The sequence below is a fragment of the Mixophyes fleayi genome, chromosome 7, assembly GCF_038048845.1.
Source record: "Mixophyes fleayi isolate aMixFle1 chromosome 7, aMixFle1.hap1, whole genome shotgun sequence".
NCBI classification, from domain to species: Eukaryota; Metazoa; Chordata; class Amphibia; order Anura; family Limnodynastidae; genus Mixophyes; species Mixophyes fleayi.
The window spans coordinates 112662922-112680456 of NC_134408.1; the positions used below are offsets into that span (position 1 = coordinate 112662922).

The following is a 17535-nucleotide window of genomic DNA, read 5'->3' on the forward strand; positions in this document are numbered from 1 at the left end:
CATCCACACACTTTGTTGAGTCCTTATAACCATTTCCCATGGACAGTGAAAAATTTGGTGGTTCTGTTTCCATAAATATTCTGACTTGACAAAGTTACTATAGCAAATGTGAACATGTCTATCTTCTTATCTCCTATGGAATATATGGATGCTAAAAATAAATGATCTCCTCATTTCATTTCTCTGCACCCTTTAACGTAAGATACAATTTAAGTTTTCACATTAATTATGTTGCAGCAATGACAATATAGTAGCATAAAGCATATAAGTATAATAAAGTATAAATTGCATTATTGAGAATAATATATTTCATGTTCCTCACTTTGTTGCTCAAGGTGCCTGCACATTACATTTTCTGAGAAGATTGAGATTGTGACTAACATTGCAGCTGAAGCCCTGATAAATAAGTGCAGCATTACTTACAATAGAATACCAGGGCAGTGAGTCTACTTACACTAAGTGCTAGCCACACACGCTGTGATATCTGCATATTAGGCAATTGGCTGCTATAACTGTATTGAATCGAATCATAAGACATGTTTTAAATGGGGTCAGAAGATAACCATAGACGACCGCCATCGGCCTGTGTGTCCTGTCATCTTGCTTCTGCACAGAAGAGATCCGGCTGCTTGGCCTGATTGGTGAACGACAGATCTCATCCTATTTGGCCACTTATGTGTGTGTGGCCAAAATAATACTATTTTCAGTATTTGGGCAGCTTAAGATGCAGTTACCTATCTATATATGAGGTCTGGGGTAAGATGCACTGTGAATTGTTTTTTAGTGTGTGTTTTATTCAACCTTGGCCTATCTAGGGTAATACTTGTACATGTGACCATTTGTTTTAAATATTCTATTGCTTTTACCTCTTTTAGTTTATAACATCTAGGGACAAATAAACAAATTATTTATGCCATAAAGTATTGATTTATGATAGAGGTTACCTATACCATATATATGGTACATCACACAACAAAATCATTATTTTCATTTAGCCAGTGAGCGCACAGGAAAATCTTTGCTTGTTATTGTATTACTAGGGAGGGATCCCTGGTCCTGTTTGCAGCTCCTGCAATCACCAGGAGGTGAGCGCATAATCTCCATCCTTTTTTCCTAAGATGCACTGTGACAATATTTAATCCATCCTGTCATACTGGTTATTTAACACATTCACACTGCACAAACTGAAGGTATAATACTATTAATCTATAAATGGATGGTTAATGACTGAACACACATCATTATCTAGTCATGGCTGTTGTATGGGCTTGGTGAAAGCCCGTGTTGATATAATTACTCCATAATGACTTACTCTATAAAATACAATTACTCCTAGTCAGAGCAGCTGTGAATGAACCTCCTGCGTTCTACATGCTGCCTACAGGCATACTGATACCCACCATTAATAATGCATCACTTGTATAACTATTGTATCCTTTTTTTTAAACAATATAAAGACATATCCCTTCCATGCTATGTTTCTATTTAGACATTACCAGAAAATAATGGTGCAATCAAACTAACTTCTTTCACTCTTTTGTGTCAGTTTGTACTGTCAATGTTTGCATCCAGTGCTGTGTAAAATATTGTCCTTTTATAGATTTTGGATAATAATAACAATGATTCTGGTAAATAGGTGCATTTCTGGGCATGTAACAAATGCTTTTGTTTTTATTCTTTTTTCTTTGTTGTATTTATTTAACAAAATGCTGCATAACAACATTTGCACTTCTTCCCTTGTCCCCAAGTATGTAAACTGTTCAATGGGCATCGTGGGTCACATTCAGGGCCGCCATCAGGGGGGTACGGGGGTACTGTTGTACCGGGCCCGGGCTCACCAGGGGGCCCGGTACAACAGCTCAGCAAAGACATACCTGGGGCCCGCCGCTGGTCTCCGCTATTCTGTCTTCAGCCTGGCTGTCACCGTGACAGCCAGGCACCAGGATCCGATCGCAGGGGTGGAGGAATCATTCCCCCTGCGATCATGTGATCTGTCACAGGCAGTGCACATGATCGCAGACGGAATGAATCCTCCACCCCTGCGATCGGATCCTGGTGCCTGGCTGTCACGGTGACAGCCAGGCTGAAGACAGAATAGCGGAGACCAGCGGCGGGCCCCAGGTAAGTATGTGTTACTCATGGGGGGGGGGGGCGCTCATGGGGGGGGGGGGGGCCGGGGTGGCACGGGGGCCCGTACTGGGCCCGATTTTTTCTGAAGGCGGCCCTGGTCACATTAGACCGTTCTTTTCACCAGTTCTCTTCTTTGCTGGTTCTCCCCTGTTCAGCACTTACATAGAGGATGTTGGTTGTGGTGGAGACCACATGCTTTGCCCAGGTTGAATGACAAGCTCTGAGTCAAACTCTTTACATAGCTGCCAATGACAGGGGCGATCATGGACAAACAGTGAGGGAAAGTAAAAATTTGATTTGCAAATGTTATTTTGGTCCATTTTAATACTACTTGTTAAATCATTCATACTTGAAGTCTAATGAAACAGGAGATGGCGCTCTACAGAACTGAGACCGTCAGATGGTGTACAGAATAAGTAATGGGTATGCTGAATATACAGGCAGCTACCAAATAGGCATCCTACTTGAATGTCTCAATTGATAAGGTATGGGAAAACTGGAGCGCTGGTATAACAGACAAATTTATTCTCTAATAAAAATTATACAATTTTAACATGGTAACGCATGCAAACCTAGTTATAATAATATAAATCACAACATAATAAAACCAGAGATATAACCCTTGAAAAGCAGTAACTATCATAGATCATTTAAAATAAGTGTGTAACATATAAAACAATCCTAAATTGCACAATGAAAAAATAAATAAAAATAATTAGTCGTAGCATTATCTATTGAATACGAATAAAATATATCCGGATTAAGAATTCCTGCTAGTTTATTGTCCCTGTATGTCAAAACGGCAATATATTCCAGTATAACAATGATCATAAAAAATCCAAAAAGGACTATATAGGATTATATATATCCATTTTATCCTATATAGTCCTTTTTTGAATTTTTTATGATTATCAATTTTATGATTTTTTTAGAGAATAAATTTGTCTGTTATACCAGCGCTCCAATTTTCCCATACATGAAGTCTGTATTTTTATTTAATATGTAAGGCAAATTTTAGTTTAAGGCACAGAGGGCACCCCCCCTCCCCGTGTCTACTTACACCAAGATTTTCCCTCAATGCCATTTTAATTTTTACATTGATATTACTGTAAATACTTATTTAAAGAAAATGTTATATTTTAAACTGGATAAATATAACCAAGCTAAATATTTGGGCCCAATCTTGTTTTATGGTCAGGATTCCTTCACTGCTAAACCAACTCTACATAAAAGGAATATATTGGTACTCAATACATTGGGTGCACAAGCTCTGAGTAGTAACATTAACTCCTTAACCTTTTTTTCTCCAATTTACCTTCTGAGTGTGATTAGGACTTTTCTCATTGAAAGTTTTCACTGTTGCTTTGTGTTTTGGGCTCTTCTCCTCATCAGAGAAACCTTCTTTGTCACTTAAGTTACTGGCGAGTTCTCCTATCTTTCTTTTAAGCGTTTCCTCCTCTAAGTCGGCATCAGTGTGCACAGCATGACCTGTGGACTAAGTGATTGGACAGTGTCAGGTTATAGGCTGATGATTGGCTTCTTATTTACAAGACAGCTTGGCGATGGTACCTCATCTGAATGTACTGACATTCTCTCCTCTAGCCGGTTTAGCATGCGTTCAATGGCGGACATACGTTTGTTGAGATCAGAAATCTGTGAAAGAAGAAAGAGGAGGGCATAGAATAGACCCCATTACCAACATAGATTATTTCCACCATTTACCAGTTTTTGCGGTTGAATCAATTACACACAAAGATGAACTGTTAACAAGATTCCGAAAGCAGATACTTTCACCACCACCAGAGGGCATAATCCCAACATGCAGAGAAGAGCTCTAGTCACGCACAAGAATGTGTCATTATTAACAGAGTACAGCACCACTTCCAGCAAATATACATTTTTTAAGCACGGAACACATCATTTATGGCAGTAACAAAACAACACTGTACAGAAGATTGGATTATAGGTACAGATGTTTTTACAGCCTTCGCACCATTCTTGCTAAACAGGTGCATCCCGGCAAGAACTTGGAGGACTTTCCAGGAATGTACTTTGTGTGTAAATGGGTTTTCACATTGACAGTCCTTAAACCTAATGGTGTTTATGACTCATTTTACTTTGCACGTATTTTTGGACTAAAAAGAGCTGATACATTCGCATGGAGTGCAGTCAATTCTTCTTCTGCCTTGACAAAGCGAGTAGTGAAACGCACGTTGGCGCTCACCTTGCTACTGAAATTATCTGCTCGAATGATCACTGACTTCTAAATTAATAATATCTTATATTGTAATTCCTAACAGAAAGGGTTCATATACTAGCCTATACGTTTGTGTGGCAGGGTTACCTAGAATGAATTTACAAGACAGATCTTTAATAATTATATGAAAAATTAATTGGGACACACTTCTGAATAACTATATAATAGCAGAGACTGTTAGCCTGCCTCCTAGTGTCTCTATAATATACTAATCTTGCCTCCATAAGAATGAATAGTTGAATCGTTTCTTATAAAAGGAAGACTCCTCAATCAAGGACCTATTACTATCGAGTTACGTTTCACTAAATGAATAAAGATCATGATCAGTATATGAATGTGACTCTATAATTGATTAGTACAATTGGCTACATCGAGCTAACATTGGAGGGATTGGATATATTGGCCCTTTAGGGTAACAGGATCGCTAACTAGGAAGCCATTGTAATAGAAAAGCTGGATAATTTGTTCTCTTTATTATGGTAAGGAGGCAAATCATGATAAGGATACTGCAATAATAACCAATCCTAAAGCTGGGTACACACTAAAGAATTGTTCAGACCCACGTGCTATCTCAAACGATTATACCTACGACTAAAGGTCCGACCAGTCTGGCGATTCATGTATACACACTGACACGATTTACCTTCAGATCTGTGCTCTTCATCTGGTCCTTTGCCTGGTCCCCTAGTCTTCAGAGAATGACAGCACAATATTCATTCATGCATTATTGTCACATTGTCACACTGATTAAAACCGCCTTGTTATATCTATCCTCATGTCCTAACGAATTTGGTTAGCTTCTGTGATTCTGAAACTAAATATTCTGTCTCAGAACGAACAAATGAATTATTCCTTCTACAGCACTCTCTACATTTATTCACTCTGCCATTCAGTGCTAACATTGGCTGAAAAGAGCCCGACTCTGTAAACTCTATGGAGATTGTCAGCATGAGTGCATACACACTGCATGATCGTTAGGTAATTAATCGGAAAAAAATGAACGGTACGACCAACTAAATGAGGCGATAATCGTTTATTTGGGCAGACTTTCGACCATCGTGTCACTACACACACTGACCCGACTTTCGAACAAGTGGTCGTATGTCGGCTGGTTGAGCCGATTATTGGACAAAAACCCTGTAGTGTGTACCCAGCTTAACAATTTGTTATTATCTTATTACAATAAGGGAGTCAGCTCCTATTTGAGCAGTTTATCAACAATATATACAAGTTGACTATCATTGAACTCAATATAAGAATTTATTGATATATATCAAGTAGCGAGGCTTAGCAAATTTTGCTATTTTAATTCAATATTTTGCTAATCGTATAGTTAGGGAGAAATATACTTTTATATGTATCAATAAAGATTTTTGATTTTACCATAATTAGATTGCCGAGTGCCCCAATAAGCACAATTTTCTGTTTTCTTTCTTCTCTTCTTTTTTCTTATTGATCACATGTACATTCACATGGAGTGCAGTCAATTCTTCTAACACTTACTATTTTTATTTAGTGTTCTTGGTAATGCTTGGGTGATGCCTACATTAAGGTCTATTATGTCTAATCTTTGTTTCAGATTATCGTCTTGTAATTCCTGAGTTTTGATTTTGGAATCTGCACTCTATTTTTTGCTGGCATTTTGCCCAATAGGAACAGACCTGCCCCCTTGATTTGTGGATGTGGCTCCTTATAATCCGATTTGATCACAAGGTGAGTGTAATGGGGAGACTTGTAGGTTGCCTTTATAAAGGCTTATGTTGGAATAATTCAGGTCTAACCTTATAGTAATCAATGTTCCAGGTGAAAAAGATTATAATAGAGTACGCTATAGGATAGTATGAGGGATGGTTCTTGTACCATCAGAACTAATAATGTAATAGTGCTAGGCTACTGCTCTGGTTGTTCTTTTGAATTAGCACACGCAAGATCACATTACAGAACATATTTAGAGCCCTTTGACACACATGTAACTCGGGTATTTAAAAAAAAACCCAAAGGAAAAAAACGCACATTGTAAAATACAATAATTGGTTATAAAAAGGAAACATTCCCAGATTATGAGTCCAACCCTCTAGGACTTTAAACTAGCCTTTCCACTAAATTAAACTTTTAGTTGTTTTCCTCCTAAAATGCTGTTCAGTTTGTCAGTTTAGCTTACATTTAATTTTAAATTAATAACATAAATGAGGGGACAATAGAACTGTTTTTAATATATGGGCAATTTTGTGTGTTTGAAGCTTATTTTTACATTTGGAAAAGTGTGTAGGGAAGTGCGCTTCTCTGCGGATGTGCAACTGGAAGGTGCTAGATGTGATTCAGTTAACTTACAGGATGAAACCTAGGTCATTTTGAGAACTGGAAATGGCAATTCTCCATTCTGCACACCAAGGAATGCCCCTAAAATACGCCCCCTCCCCCAACTTATGTTATTTCAATATTCTCACTGTGTAAAATAAAGTCTTCCTATGCACTGCAGTGAGCCTGTAGTTCACACCTCTCATTGCTATGTATAGCACACTCAAGGGATAATATATATATATATATATATATATATATATATATATATAATATAAATATCTAGTGGTGTGTGTTAGTCTGTCTGTGTGTGGAAAAAATAAAACCAAGCTGCAGCGCCACCTGCTGGGCGAAGTTATACACTGACCTACTAAATTCTTAGTGTGTGTGGAAAAAAAAATTCAGAAAGGGCTGAAATTTGGTATACTAAGATGTTTTTAATTTGTTAATTTAATTTGTTAATTTTTAAAAGTGTTTATAAAGATTTTAAAAAAAAATATATATATATTTCTTGAAGGAGAAGTGACAGTTGGGAGTGGTTGGTGGTTGCCGGGGGTGACAGTGGGGAGTGGTTGGTGGTTGAGGCCTGGGCTATGGCCCAAATGCATGACAAGAACCTTTTTAACACCTTAAGTAGCTTGATTTGACTAGAATGCATGAGTATCATGCACGGGTTAACTTGTATATATATATATATATATATATATATATATATATATGGCCACCTTGTCATTTTCATTAATAAAAGCTGAATTTTCATCTTTTCTTGACAGTCAAACCTATGAACAGTCCTCTGTTTGACCACCAGATGGCACTTTAAATAGCTCTCTTTAAAGCCATTAGTCTTCGCTCATATTTTTTCTGTATGTAACATCTGAAATAAGCAGAATTTGGCTGAAGCTAAGGTGATAAAACTGCATATTGGTCAAGCTTGAAGGTCTGCTCAGTAAATGAATTGATTATATCATATAATTATCATAAGATCTAATATGGTTGCCCTGCTATAACAATTAATAGAAAATATAGCATTCTCAATCACAAAAGGCATGAGATGACCAGTTGACCAGGGGTAACCAAACCTTTGCAAACAACTGTATATGTTTTAGTAGCAATGCTAATGATATTTAACCAACTGTACATTGTGGCCAGTACCTGTTTCTATTTAAACCTGTCTGGTGAACTTTATGTCATATATTCATATATAATTAAAGGTTTTCCTTAAATGGCATAAACTTTGAGGGACACAATTAAGGATGGAGGCATTTGCGCACAAAACGTACATAAGACAAAAAGCACGTATGCCTATATATGCTGAGTTGAGTGCATCTCAAAATGTGTACAGCTCAAAAACAGTAGCATTTGTATAAAAGCTATGTTAGGTGTACAAGTGTGTATACAATAGCATAGAGATGTGACTTGATAGTGTCTGTATTTAATAATTATGAATTTATCATTTACTACTAACACCTCCACATCTTTCCCGCAGTCTAAATGGAAATACAGTTAAGTAATGTGACTAGGCGGACATGACTTGATATAATGTAGTCGCAACACTACTGACTTAAGTACGATCAGTTGGAGGGCCCAGTACGCAATCAGCCAATCAGAAGTGGCTAAATTGTGCTGCTGGTAGTCAGCATCGTCATTGCAGCATCCTATCTGCAAATAAGTCCACGTCTAACTATAATACAATGACGTGAGCATGCCCTTACTGTGCTTAACCTAAAATTTTCCTCCCTGTATCCGCTACAGTTCTGCCTCTTTATGTACAAGGGGCTACAAGTGACAGATATACAAAAATCTCTGTACGGATGTATGCCTATATATGTGCATTATGGAAATACGTATCTTACACAAAACAATGTATGTTAGAAGCAGACACACACTTTAAAATTAAAATGTCACAGAAGATGTCATTACAGCCATTGTCGTTCTACTAGTGGGGAAACACTTGCCATGGAAATTATCTTTGTAATTTACTGATTAATTCCCTAAAATGACTTGTTGATAACAATAAAATATATATTTTTTTAAGGAATACCTCACAAAACAATGCAAATAACTCTGTGAATATTATGTTATTAAGAAGATTTAAGAGGAAATGGATTAATTGGTTCGGAGGAGACAATTATGAATTTCAATCAATAGGTAGTTTAGGTGAGACAACTGCAGTGAGTGAGTTCCCATTACAATAGAGCCTTCTCACACAAAACATATATCGCCTTCTTGCTATTACTCATTAGCTTATAAAAATGATGGAGAAAAAGGGTTAAGGAATATTTGATTATTTTGTCCTAGTGCCCATTGAAGATCTAAATTAATGGTAATAGTCCATTAAGTTCAATTTGTCCGGAAGAGCATAAAATCTAATTAACAAAATCGTACAAAGAGCTAAAGAGGCTTAAAAGGGCAGTGAAAAGGGAAAATGTTTACATCAAAAGTGAATCTGAGCTGTGATTCTAATTAACGAGCAAGCAGTGAATGAAATGGGTGTAATTACATCTTCTGTGTCCAGCACACTCCAGGCTGTGATCTGACCATGTCATATCAGAAAGGGATCGTTACAGTGACCAAGCTTGTTATAGTTGTCAAAAAACATTAATTATAACATTACAAAAAGTTTTCTTTTATAAGGATACTTTGTCTACTGTTTTTCATGCACACAGCGATGTCTGTAAACATGAGTTCCATTAAAATCTCTCATAGATTGCAACCCATCAGTCCAGATATTACCTGAGGGCCTGAATGATTCACGTTTTCCTGAGAAGATGCCCGGCTTCTGCGTCTGGGAGGAGCTTTGGGAATAGCTCCCCTTTCTTCATCCGAGGTGTCCATGTCCCCAGAGTAGTGTGATCCCTTGGGTACAAGGGAAGGGCTGCCTTTAGGGAGATAGCGGGTGCGAGTTAGTTGGGGATCAGGGAAGGAACAGTTTATTTGGGATTCTGTTAAATCGGGAAGGTCTGGAGGAGTAAATGGGAAGGGAAGAATGGAAAAGAAGGTATTATTCAAGGCAAATCATGGTAGATCAACGATCTACTGTTTCAGCTGGCAGAGTATTGGTTAATGACTGAATCATAAGCAGTGTACAATAGAATAACGTGCATCCATAGCTAGGCTGGGATTTGGCACTAGTTTGTGTCTAGCATCTTTCCCAGGACAGGTATATATTACAGAAAGATATCATTAATAAGACTAGTGACATGTTTCTCTTGATCAGTCTTTTCTGTCACATATAGAACCTATGACTGTAACAGGGGTAGGTAGTTTTAGGTTACTCCCATGCCAAATTGCTAAATATTCAAGGGAGGGAGGCCTCACTCCATTGTGGGTGATGTCTTGCAGATGCTGAGGGCTTCTACTTACTGGATCTCCGGATGTTTTCCAGACTGCGTCGTCGAGAGTTTACTGTCAGGCGGACTTCAGTGCTGAACTCTTGCTCTGGGGAAGTTGTATTTTGACCCTGTTCCTGGAGCAGTTGGTGAAACACAGAAGCCAGCTCAGTCTCAGCCATGAGAGACTCCTTCCGAGCCAAATCCATACCAGAGTTGGTGTACTCAGAGAATGACTGTGGAACAAGGTCACCAGATAAATAAATAATGATATATGTTGATGATTTTTATTGTTTATGTACACACACACGAATAAAGCAAAGACTACCCAACCACCATGTGAATGGTAATTATACAGATGGTAATCAGTGACAGTACCGCAACCCAAAAGATACCTGGAAAACATCTTGTTCTAGAGCTGGGGACAGCTGCATTGACTGTCTCCTCGACTGAGCTGAATACTCAGAATCGTTCTCAAAGTCAAACGGATGAACGGAGAGCAGACGCTTGGTCTTGCGCATCTTCAGGAGAAAAAGTCAATGAGTAGTAAAATAATAATCACGCAGAATTTTTTTTTGATCTGTACAGTTGTGATTTACCAATGAATCAATCATTCATGCAAATTAGAGTTATTGCATTGCAGAAGTTGGATTATTATCATTAAATGTACCAATAACAGAGTAACCTGTGATCAGACATTATTATTATAATGATGATTTTTATTATCGTGCATTTGAAAGGCGCCACAGTACTCCGCAGTGCTGTACATTAGGGAAAGCAGGGCATAGATAAAACAAGGACATACAAGGCAGACAAAATAAATGCAAAAAGGAGAACGAAGGGTACGGAGAAACCTGCTCATTAGTGAGCTTACATTCGAGGGCACAGCTGAAACAAGAGGAGTGAGTGTGGCTTAGAGTGGAGATTGGGACAGCTGTGAGGGTGTATTAGTGTGAATAGTATCATCTGGGATAAAGTAATCTTTAAAAAAGAGATGGCTTTTTAGAGAAAGTCTAAAAAATTGATGGCTGTGGGAAAGCCTGATTGGGCGTGGTAGGGAATTCCATAATTAAATGGGGAGCAGCACAGGAGAAGTCTTATATGCGCGAGTGAGAGGTGGTTACCAGAGAAGAGATAAGGACCAGGTTAGAGGTAGATCGAAGAGGGTGGGAGAGAGAGTATTTTAATATGAGATTTGAGATGTATGAAGGGGTGGTGTTTTTGAGGGCTGTGTAGGTACGGGTGAGTAATTTGAGTGGGAATCTGGAGGACACAGGGAGCTAGTGTAGGGATTTGAAAAGTGATGCAGCGGATCTGGAGCGGTGAGAGAGTAAGACCAGTTTTGCAGCAGCATTTAGAATGGATTAAAGTGTGGATATATGGGTGTCGGGAATACCAGAAAGCAGGAGCTTGCAGTAGTCAATACGGGAGATGATTAGAGATTTGATAAGAGTTTTGGTAGCATATTGAGTAAGAAAAGGGCATATTCTGGCAATGTTCTTAAGGCGGAATGGACAGGACTGGGAGAGAGTCTGGATTTGAGGAATAAAGTAAAGGGTGGAGTCAAGTGTGACACCACGGGAGCGGGCTTGGGAGACTGAGGAATTTGTGATGTTATTAACAGTGACAGAGATTTGAGGGGAGGTGGCGATTCTAGCAAAATTTTTCAGATGCTGTGGCATCATTGGCCTTGCCTCTGTCTATCAATCCAAGGGTCCTCGAGGGTGAAAAGAGCTCACTAGGATATTTAACAAATGCGAACAGTCATTTACATTTCTCTCTTTCATTTCTCAAAATCAATGAATTCTTTAAAATAGGACTTTATAACTGGATTTACTAATATAACCTGTATACCACACATTCTGATACTTTTCACAAGAATAAGGTTTCACAAGGTCAAGTGTTTACCATACTGTAGCGCTGAGCCTCTGCATTGTCCACTATGTCCTCATTGTCATCATGAAACATGTCCGATCTGGCCTGGCGCAGATATTCTCCTAGTAGAGGAGATAAGACCAAGGAGTAACAGAAGTCACTACAAGTTTGCTTCATAAGTTATAGAGCAGAAGCAACAAGGTTGAGCATTATATGTAAGTAATGTTGCATGTAAATATAGTTAGGACATAGTTACACACATGAACAAGAAACACATTTTTGCTCTGTACGTGAACTTAATAAAAAACTTCCACTGACCGAGAAAGTCAGCCATAAGATAAGGACAGCTCAGAGAAGAAAATCTTAATATAATTTGCAGGTACTCTTTATTACATTAGTGCTACACTCTAGGGGGTATATTTACTTACCTGCAGGTTTGAAAAAGTGAAGATGTTGCCTATAACAACCAATCAGATTCTAGCTGTGATTTTGTAGAATGTACTAAATAAATGATAGAATCTGATTGGTTGCTTTAGGCAATATCTCCACTTTTTAAAACCTGCATTTTAGTATTTAGCCTAATTTAGAGATAGAGGCAAATTTAGCCAAGTTTAAACAAGGCCATAGATGTAAAAAGGCCACCAAACCCTCTAACATGATGCAATACTATAACACTAATTTAAGTTTTCGTTATCAATCATTTTCATCTTATAGAGGACAGCACGGTGGCTAAGTGGTTAGCACTTCTGCCTTACAACACTGGGGTCATGAGTTCAATTCCCAACTTTGACCTTATCTGTGAGGAGTTTGTATGTTCTCCCCGTGTTTGCGTGGGTTTCCTCCGGGTGCTCCGGTTTCCTCCCACACTCCAAAAACATACTGGTAGGTTAATTGGCTGCTAACAAATTGACCTTAGTCTATGTCGCTGTCTGTGTGTGTGTGTGTTAAGGAATTTAGACTGTAAGCCCCAATGGGGCAGGGACTGATGTGAGTGAGTACTCTGTACAGTGCTGCGGAATTAGTGGCGCAATAGAAATAAATGGTGATGATGATGATAATGATGAAGTGCTATTGTGTAGTCCATGCATACAAAATAAAAACAGTGTGAATTACACCCAATGTGGTGTACATAAGTGCATTTTATGAAGCAGAAAACGGGGATACATAATTGGAAGTTTTGCTTACTTTTGTGTGCAAAGTGCAATTCTGCAGATATATAGTTGTCTAATCAGAGTAATTCTGTTAATTAGGAGATTGAATTATAGGAAAACAAACATTGTGGGCCTGATGCTAACGTAAATTATGTCTAATGAATATGCATTTTACGTAGTATGAAAGAGCTGCAATTATCTTAGGGTTTACATAGTGCGTAAAATATGTGAGTAAGATACGCTTAAAGAGAGTGCCCCACTTCCTAGTGAAGTGGGCAGAATTAGATCCCAAACTCTGCGATTCCCGGTGAATCGCAGCGTTTAGGGGGCGGGGCCAAAATGATGCGGCCGCCCCGCCCCCCTCACACCCCCCTCCACTAGCTGGCTCCCGGAAGGGAGCTGAAGAAAGTCGGCAAGTATGCAATAGATAAAGAGAAATTCAGTCTGCGCTTCTCTAATGTGTAGTGTAGTGTTAAAATACTGTCATTCTGTGTTTGTGCCCAGTAACCTCAACTGCTCCAGGCTAAGTACCTCACCAACTCATTTCCCCTCTGGGACCGACTTACATAGCACCTTTTTCAGTTTGACTTGGATAAGAGAGAGATGACTGTAACATGGTCAAGGAATCACCTTTCTCTAGTGGGAGTTTTCTGTGACGGAACCATACATTGACAACCAAGCTTCATTGAATGAATGAAAACAGCTGAACTGCTGAGCATCACAATATGAGAGAACGGAGGTAGGATTCACTGCTCTTTAACATCAACACTGTGTATACCATGCTCAATAACGGGATCCACTTGGCATATGCACACTTTCAATTGTAGTTGTAAAACAATACTATGTTTTTATGTAACTAAATTGGTCTACCTTGATTGCCCTGTGCACATAGGGCAGAATAAAAGAAGATATATACATTTTGCAATATGAATACATATATTTATATAAATAAATAAAAATTCAGATTACTATTAAATATCAATCAATACATTCCTGGGATAAAAAACACCCTCATTACTTAGCTATTTTTTGTGATCCAGGTTCATGACAACTGTAATATGGTAAATCTGCAATTTACATAGAGTTAATGAGCATAGAAGGTGAAGGAGTTAACGGTCAGATTGTGTTTATTTTGTTCATAAAAGGAATGGTAGAGGAAACTAAGCAGTTTCTGTTTAGAAACACTTATTTAGGTTTTGGAGATTTGTACTTCGCTACACGCTGGCTCAGTGCCATGGAAGCAACACAGCTCTCTGTTACTTGTGGAACCAAGGTTGTATGACGTATATAGATAAGGCACCTAGTTATTAGAGAATTATCTAGAGATGTGTTGAAATATTATAATACAACTACATATAATGTATTTTCTCTAGTTTGCTTAGCCTTGAGTACTTTTCCATTAGTTGGCATAGTGCCATATATTATATGCCTGCGTGATTGTGATATGGCTATGTAATCTGAACTTCAAAAAGTGATGTCTTTGTCTTAGTAAACCAGAGTTCTTGCAAATACCAGACCTGTGTGTGTATTGTACTTTCACTCGGGCTGGCCGTAATAATATACCTTATCTGATCACTGACCACTCAAGAAATATCGCTATCAAAAGTCTATTCTACAGAGGATGGCAGTCCATGATCATGCACTAGAGAGAGATCAATAGTAGTGATCCCAACTTGCTCACCCTTGCTGTTTTGGAACATGTGACTCTTCTCAGCAGATTGTAGATTGCACTAGGTACAAGTACAAGGTGTAAACACATGTTTTCAATACTGTTCCTCATTCAGCATTTAGCCACGAAATTTCACATATTCCACCGACAAAATTTGGCCTTAAGGGTTTCCCAGTCCTACCCAAACCACAACACACAGCAGAATGAATTGACCATTGGCTCTATTTCTAGACTGCAAATTCTGGAACTGGAATTCAGAAATAGAAAATAAAGCAAATGCGGAACTTGAAGATTGTATTGTCGCACATTTTCAGGCTGTTCTGCTGTCATTTTGCTCAACTCTGCTCAGGTCCCAATATCCTGTGTGGGTAAAAGGGCTATAATGTGATCTAGCAATGCTATCCACTGTGTCACACTGACACCCAGAATGCAGTACATTGATACAACACACACTGAAAACAGATAAGGTTTAGAGTTTTACTTACTATTAATGTCAGGCAAGCTGTATACTCTGTCCTGAAGTCCTGTAGAGAGAGATATAAATGTTATTAAAAGAAGCAAAATCATCAGTTTCAATTCCAGAACCAAAGCAGAATATAGAGAGTGTCATCTATTGGTGTTTTTAAATATAACACATTGATCAATGTTTCGCTCTTTCTCATTCTAAAACTTGTTCTTGCTCTTTAGCTGAACATACATGTATAGCTCATTGTTCAATTGGCAGCGATGTGGCGTATGTGGTCATCGCACCGCGCAGATCGACAACAATTACAATAAAAATCTCAGCTCAATTTTCTTGCACCTCTATGGGGTGCAAGGAGAAATGAGCAGAGATTTTACAGAATTCTCCGCCACAAAGTTATTCTAGAACGTCCGTCAGACACCTCACAGCTAATTCAATCCCTCCCTAAAAATAACAGTTGATTATATTGATAAATAATGATATATATACAAAGCATTAAAATAAGAGATGCTCACTGACCCCCGTGAACTGGTTTTGGTTTTGGATCTGGATTAGCTTCGTGTTTTGGTTTTGGCAAAACCGCCCTCATGTGTTTTGGTTTTGGATTTTTTAGAAAAAATCCTAAAATATGCTAAAATCACATAATTTTGCTCTTTTTTGTTCCTACATTATTATTAACCTCAATAACACTAATTTCAAGTTATTTGCAGTCAATTTTGACCACCTCACAGGTCACAATATTATTTTCATACTCTTTGAAACAAAGACTGCAGCAACCTGGCTGGATGCTAAGCGACAGGCAATGACACAAACACACTGCAGTTCATAGCCCATCTAGGACACATTGGCACACAGCAGTGGCAGAAAAGAAAAATGGGGGTCCGTCCTCCCTCCCACCCCTTGCTATGTTGGATTTTAAAAAGGAATGCAAAACTCGCGAGATCCGACGACGTCACAAAGATGGTTTTGCCTCATTTTCAATTCCGAGGGCGCGTGACAGTACAGAGCCGCCTTACTCGGTTCCCCTAAGTTCGGGTGTGTTCGATTCTCGAGGAACCGAGCTTGAGCATCTCTAATTAAAATATGTAATGCTTTAAGTAGTCTTTGTTATTTATTTAAAGATAAAGGGGGCAGTGGTAAATATTTATAGATGTAAGAGATACTCAGAAACTATAGAATTAGTTGGTAAATATTTATACATTGTAGAAGTGGTTACTTAACTTGAGGAATTATGGCTTAGGAAATATGCTTTGAATGTAGTTATACATTTTTTGGGGAATTTCAGTTTTAGAATACATCTATCTCACAATAGCCAAAAATAGAGCAATACCTGTGCACTTTGGGCAGAACTGGGAACCCTACCTTATGGTTGCAGTAGCAGACATCCAAAAAGGAATGAGTATAACAAAAATGTGCAGACATTATTGAACTAATGTCTTACCAAATTATACAAGGCAAATTCTAACCACACCTTGCCAGTGTTTTATCCGCCAAGTTAGTGCCAGTGTTATTGCTAACCCAAAAACATATCAGAGAAGACCGGTATTTTTGTTACCAGTTAAGGTGCCAAGCCTAGCCCATAGTCCTCACAGTGACTCAATAGAGCAAAAAATAATATACTACTTATTCTATATTAAAATGACAGATTATATAACCTGTTTTGATTATATAGCGAGTAGCATCTTGAATTGTGAAAAGTGTTATAGTTGAAAGTGGTCACTCGATCTGTATTTTTCAGATGGAACTTCTAAAAGACATATTGGACAACAAATATATATATATATATATATATATATATATATATATATATATATATATATATATATATATATATATAGAGAGAGAGAGAGAGAGAGAGAGAGAGAGAGAGAGAGAGAGAGAGAGAGAGAGATATGTATAGATAGATAGATAGATAGATAGATAGATAGATAGATAGATATAATAAGATACTGTGCCTGAGTCATTAAGGAAAGTAAGGTAAAAAAGCTAAACTTGATGTTGGACAAACCATGTTACAATGCAAAGGGTTCAAAATCAAATTAGTTTTTTATTTTGCATGTAAGAAAAATACTGGCTGCTTTTTCATGTAGGACACAAATACTTGATAGCTTTATTTTTACACTGGTATTTAAAGTTGATCTAGGACATGCCCTACCCCAACTATAAATCTGTCCCCACATTTTAAATGTACCTCCCCCTCCAATGCACCATGGTTTTGCCCAGGTGAAAAGTTACTCCTTTTTTTGCTTTGCGCTCAATGACTCAGGTCCATTGATTTTAATAAACATTTGCTCTATTGAGTCACTTGGTGGATCCCTGGATTTGCGTTCTTTTAACTGGTGATCTCTTTACCGAGCAACATG

At 38.1% G+C, this 17535-nt stretch overlaps 1 protein-coding gene across 8 annotated transcripts in view; it reads right to left on the reverse strand.

The window, feature by feature from the left end:
• The window catches only part of MLPH (melanophilin), an 80238-nt gene that overhangs the window by 14243 nt on the left and 48460 nt on the right, over nucleotides 1-17535 (reverse strand). For 5 of the 8 annotated variants that reach the window (XM_075180380.1, XM_075180377.1, XM_075180373.1 and 2 more), the window contains exons 5-11: nucleotides 15195-15233; nucleotides 11923-12011; nucleotides 10410-10535; nucleotides 10049-10250; nucleotides 9419-9645; nucleotides 3700-3783; nucleotides 3446-3625 (exon numbers count right to left, since the gene is read on the reverse strand). In XM_075180380.1, the coding sequence (XP_075036481.1) occupies nucleotides 3446-3625; nucleotides 3700-3783; nucleotides 9419-9645; nucleotides 10049-10250; nucleotides 10410-10535; nucleotides 11923-12011; nucleotides 15195-15233 (947 nt within the window). The remainder of the gene's footprint in view (nucleotides 1-3445; nucleotides 3626-3699; nucleotides 3784-9418; nucleotides 9646-10048; nucleotides 10251-10409; nucleotides 10536-11922; nucleotides 12012-15194; nucleotides 15234-17535) is intronic. The other 3 variants (XM_075180378.1, XM_075180381.1, XM_075180379.1) reach the window with 3 other exon arrangements.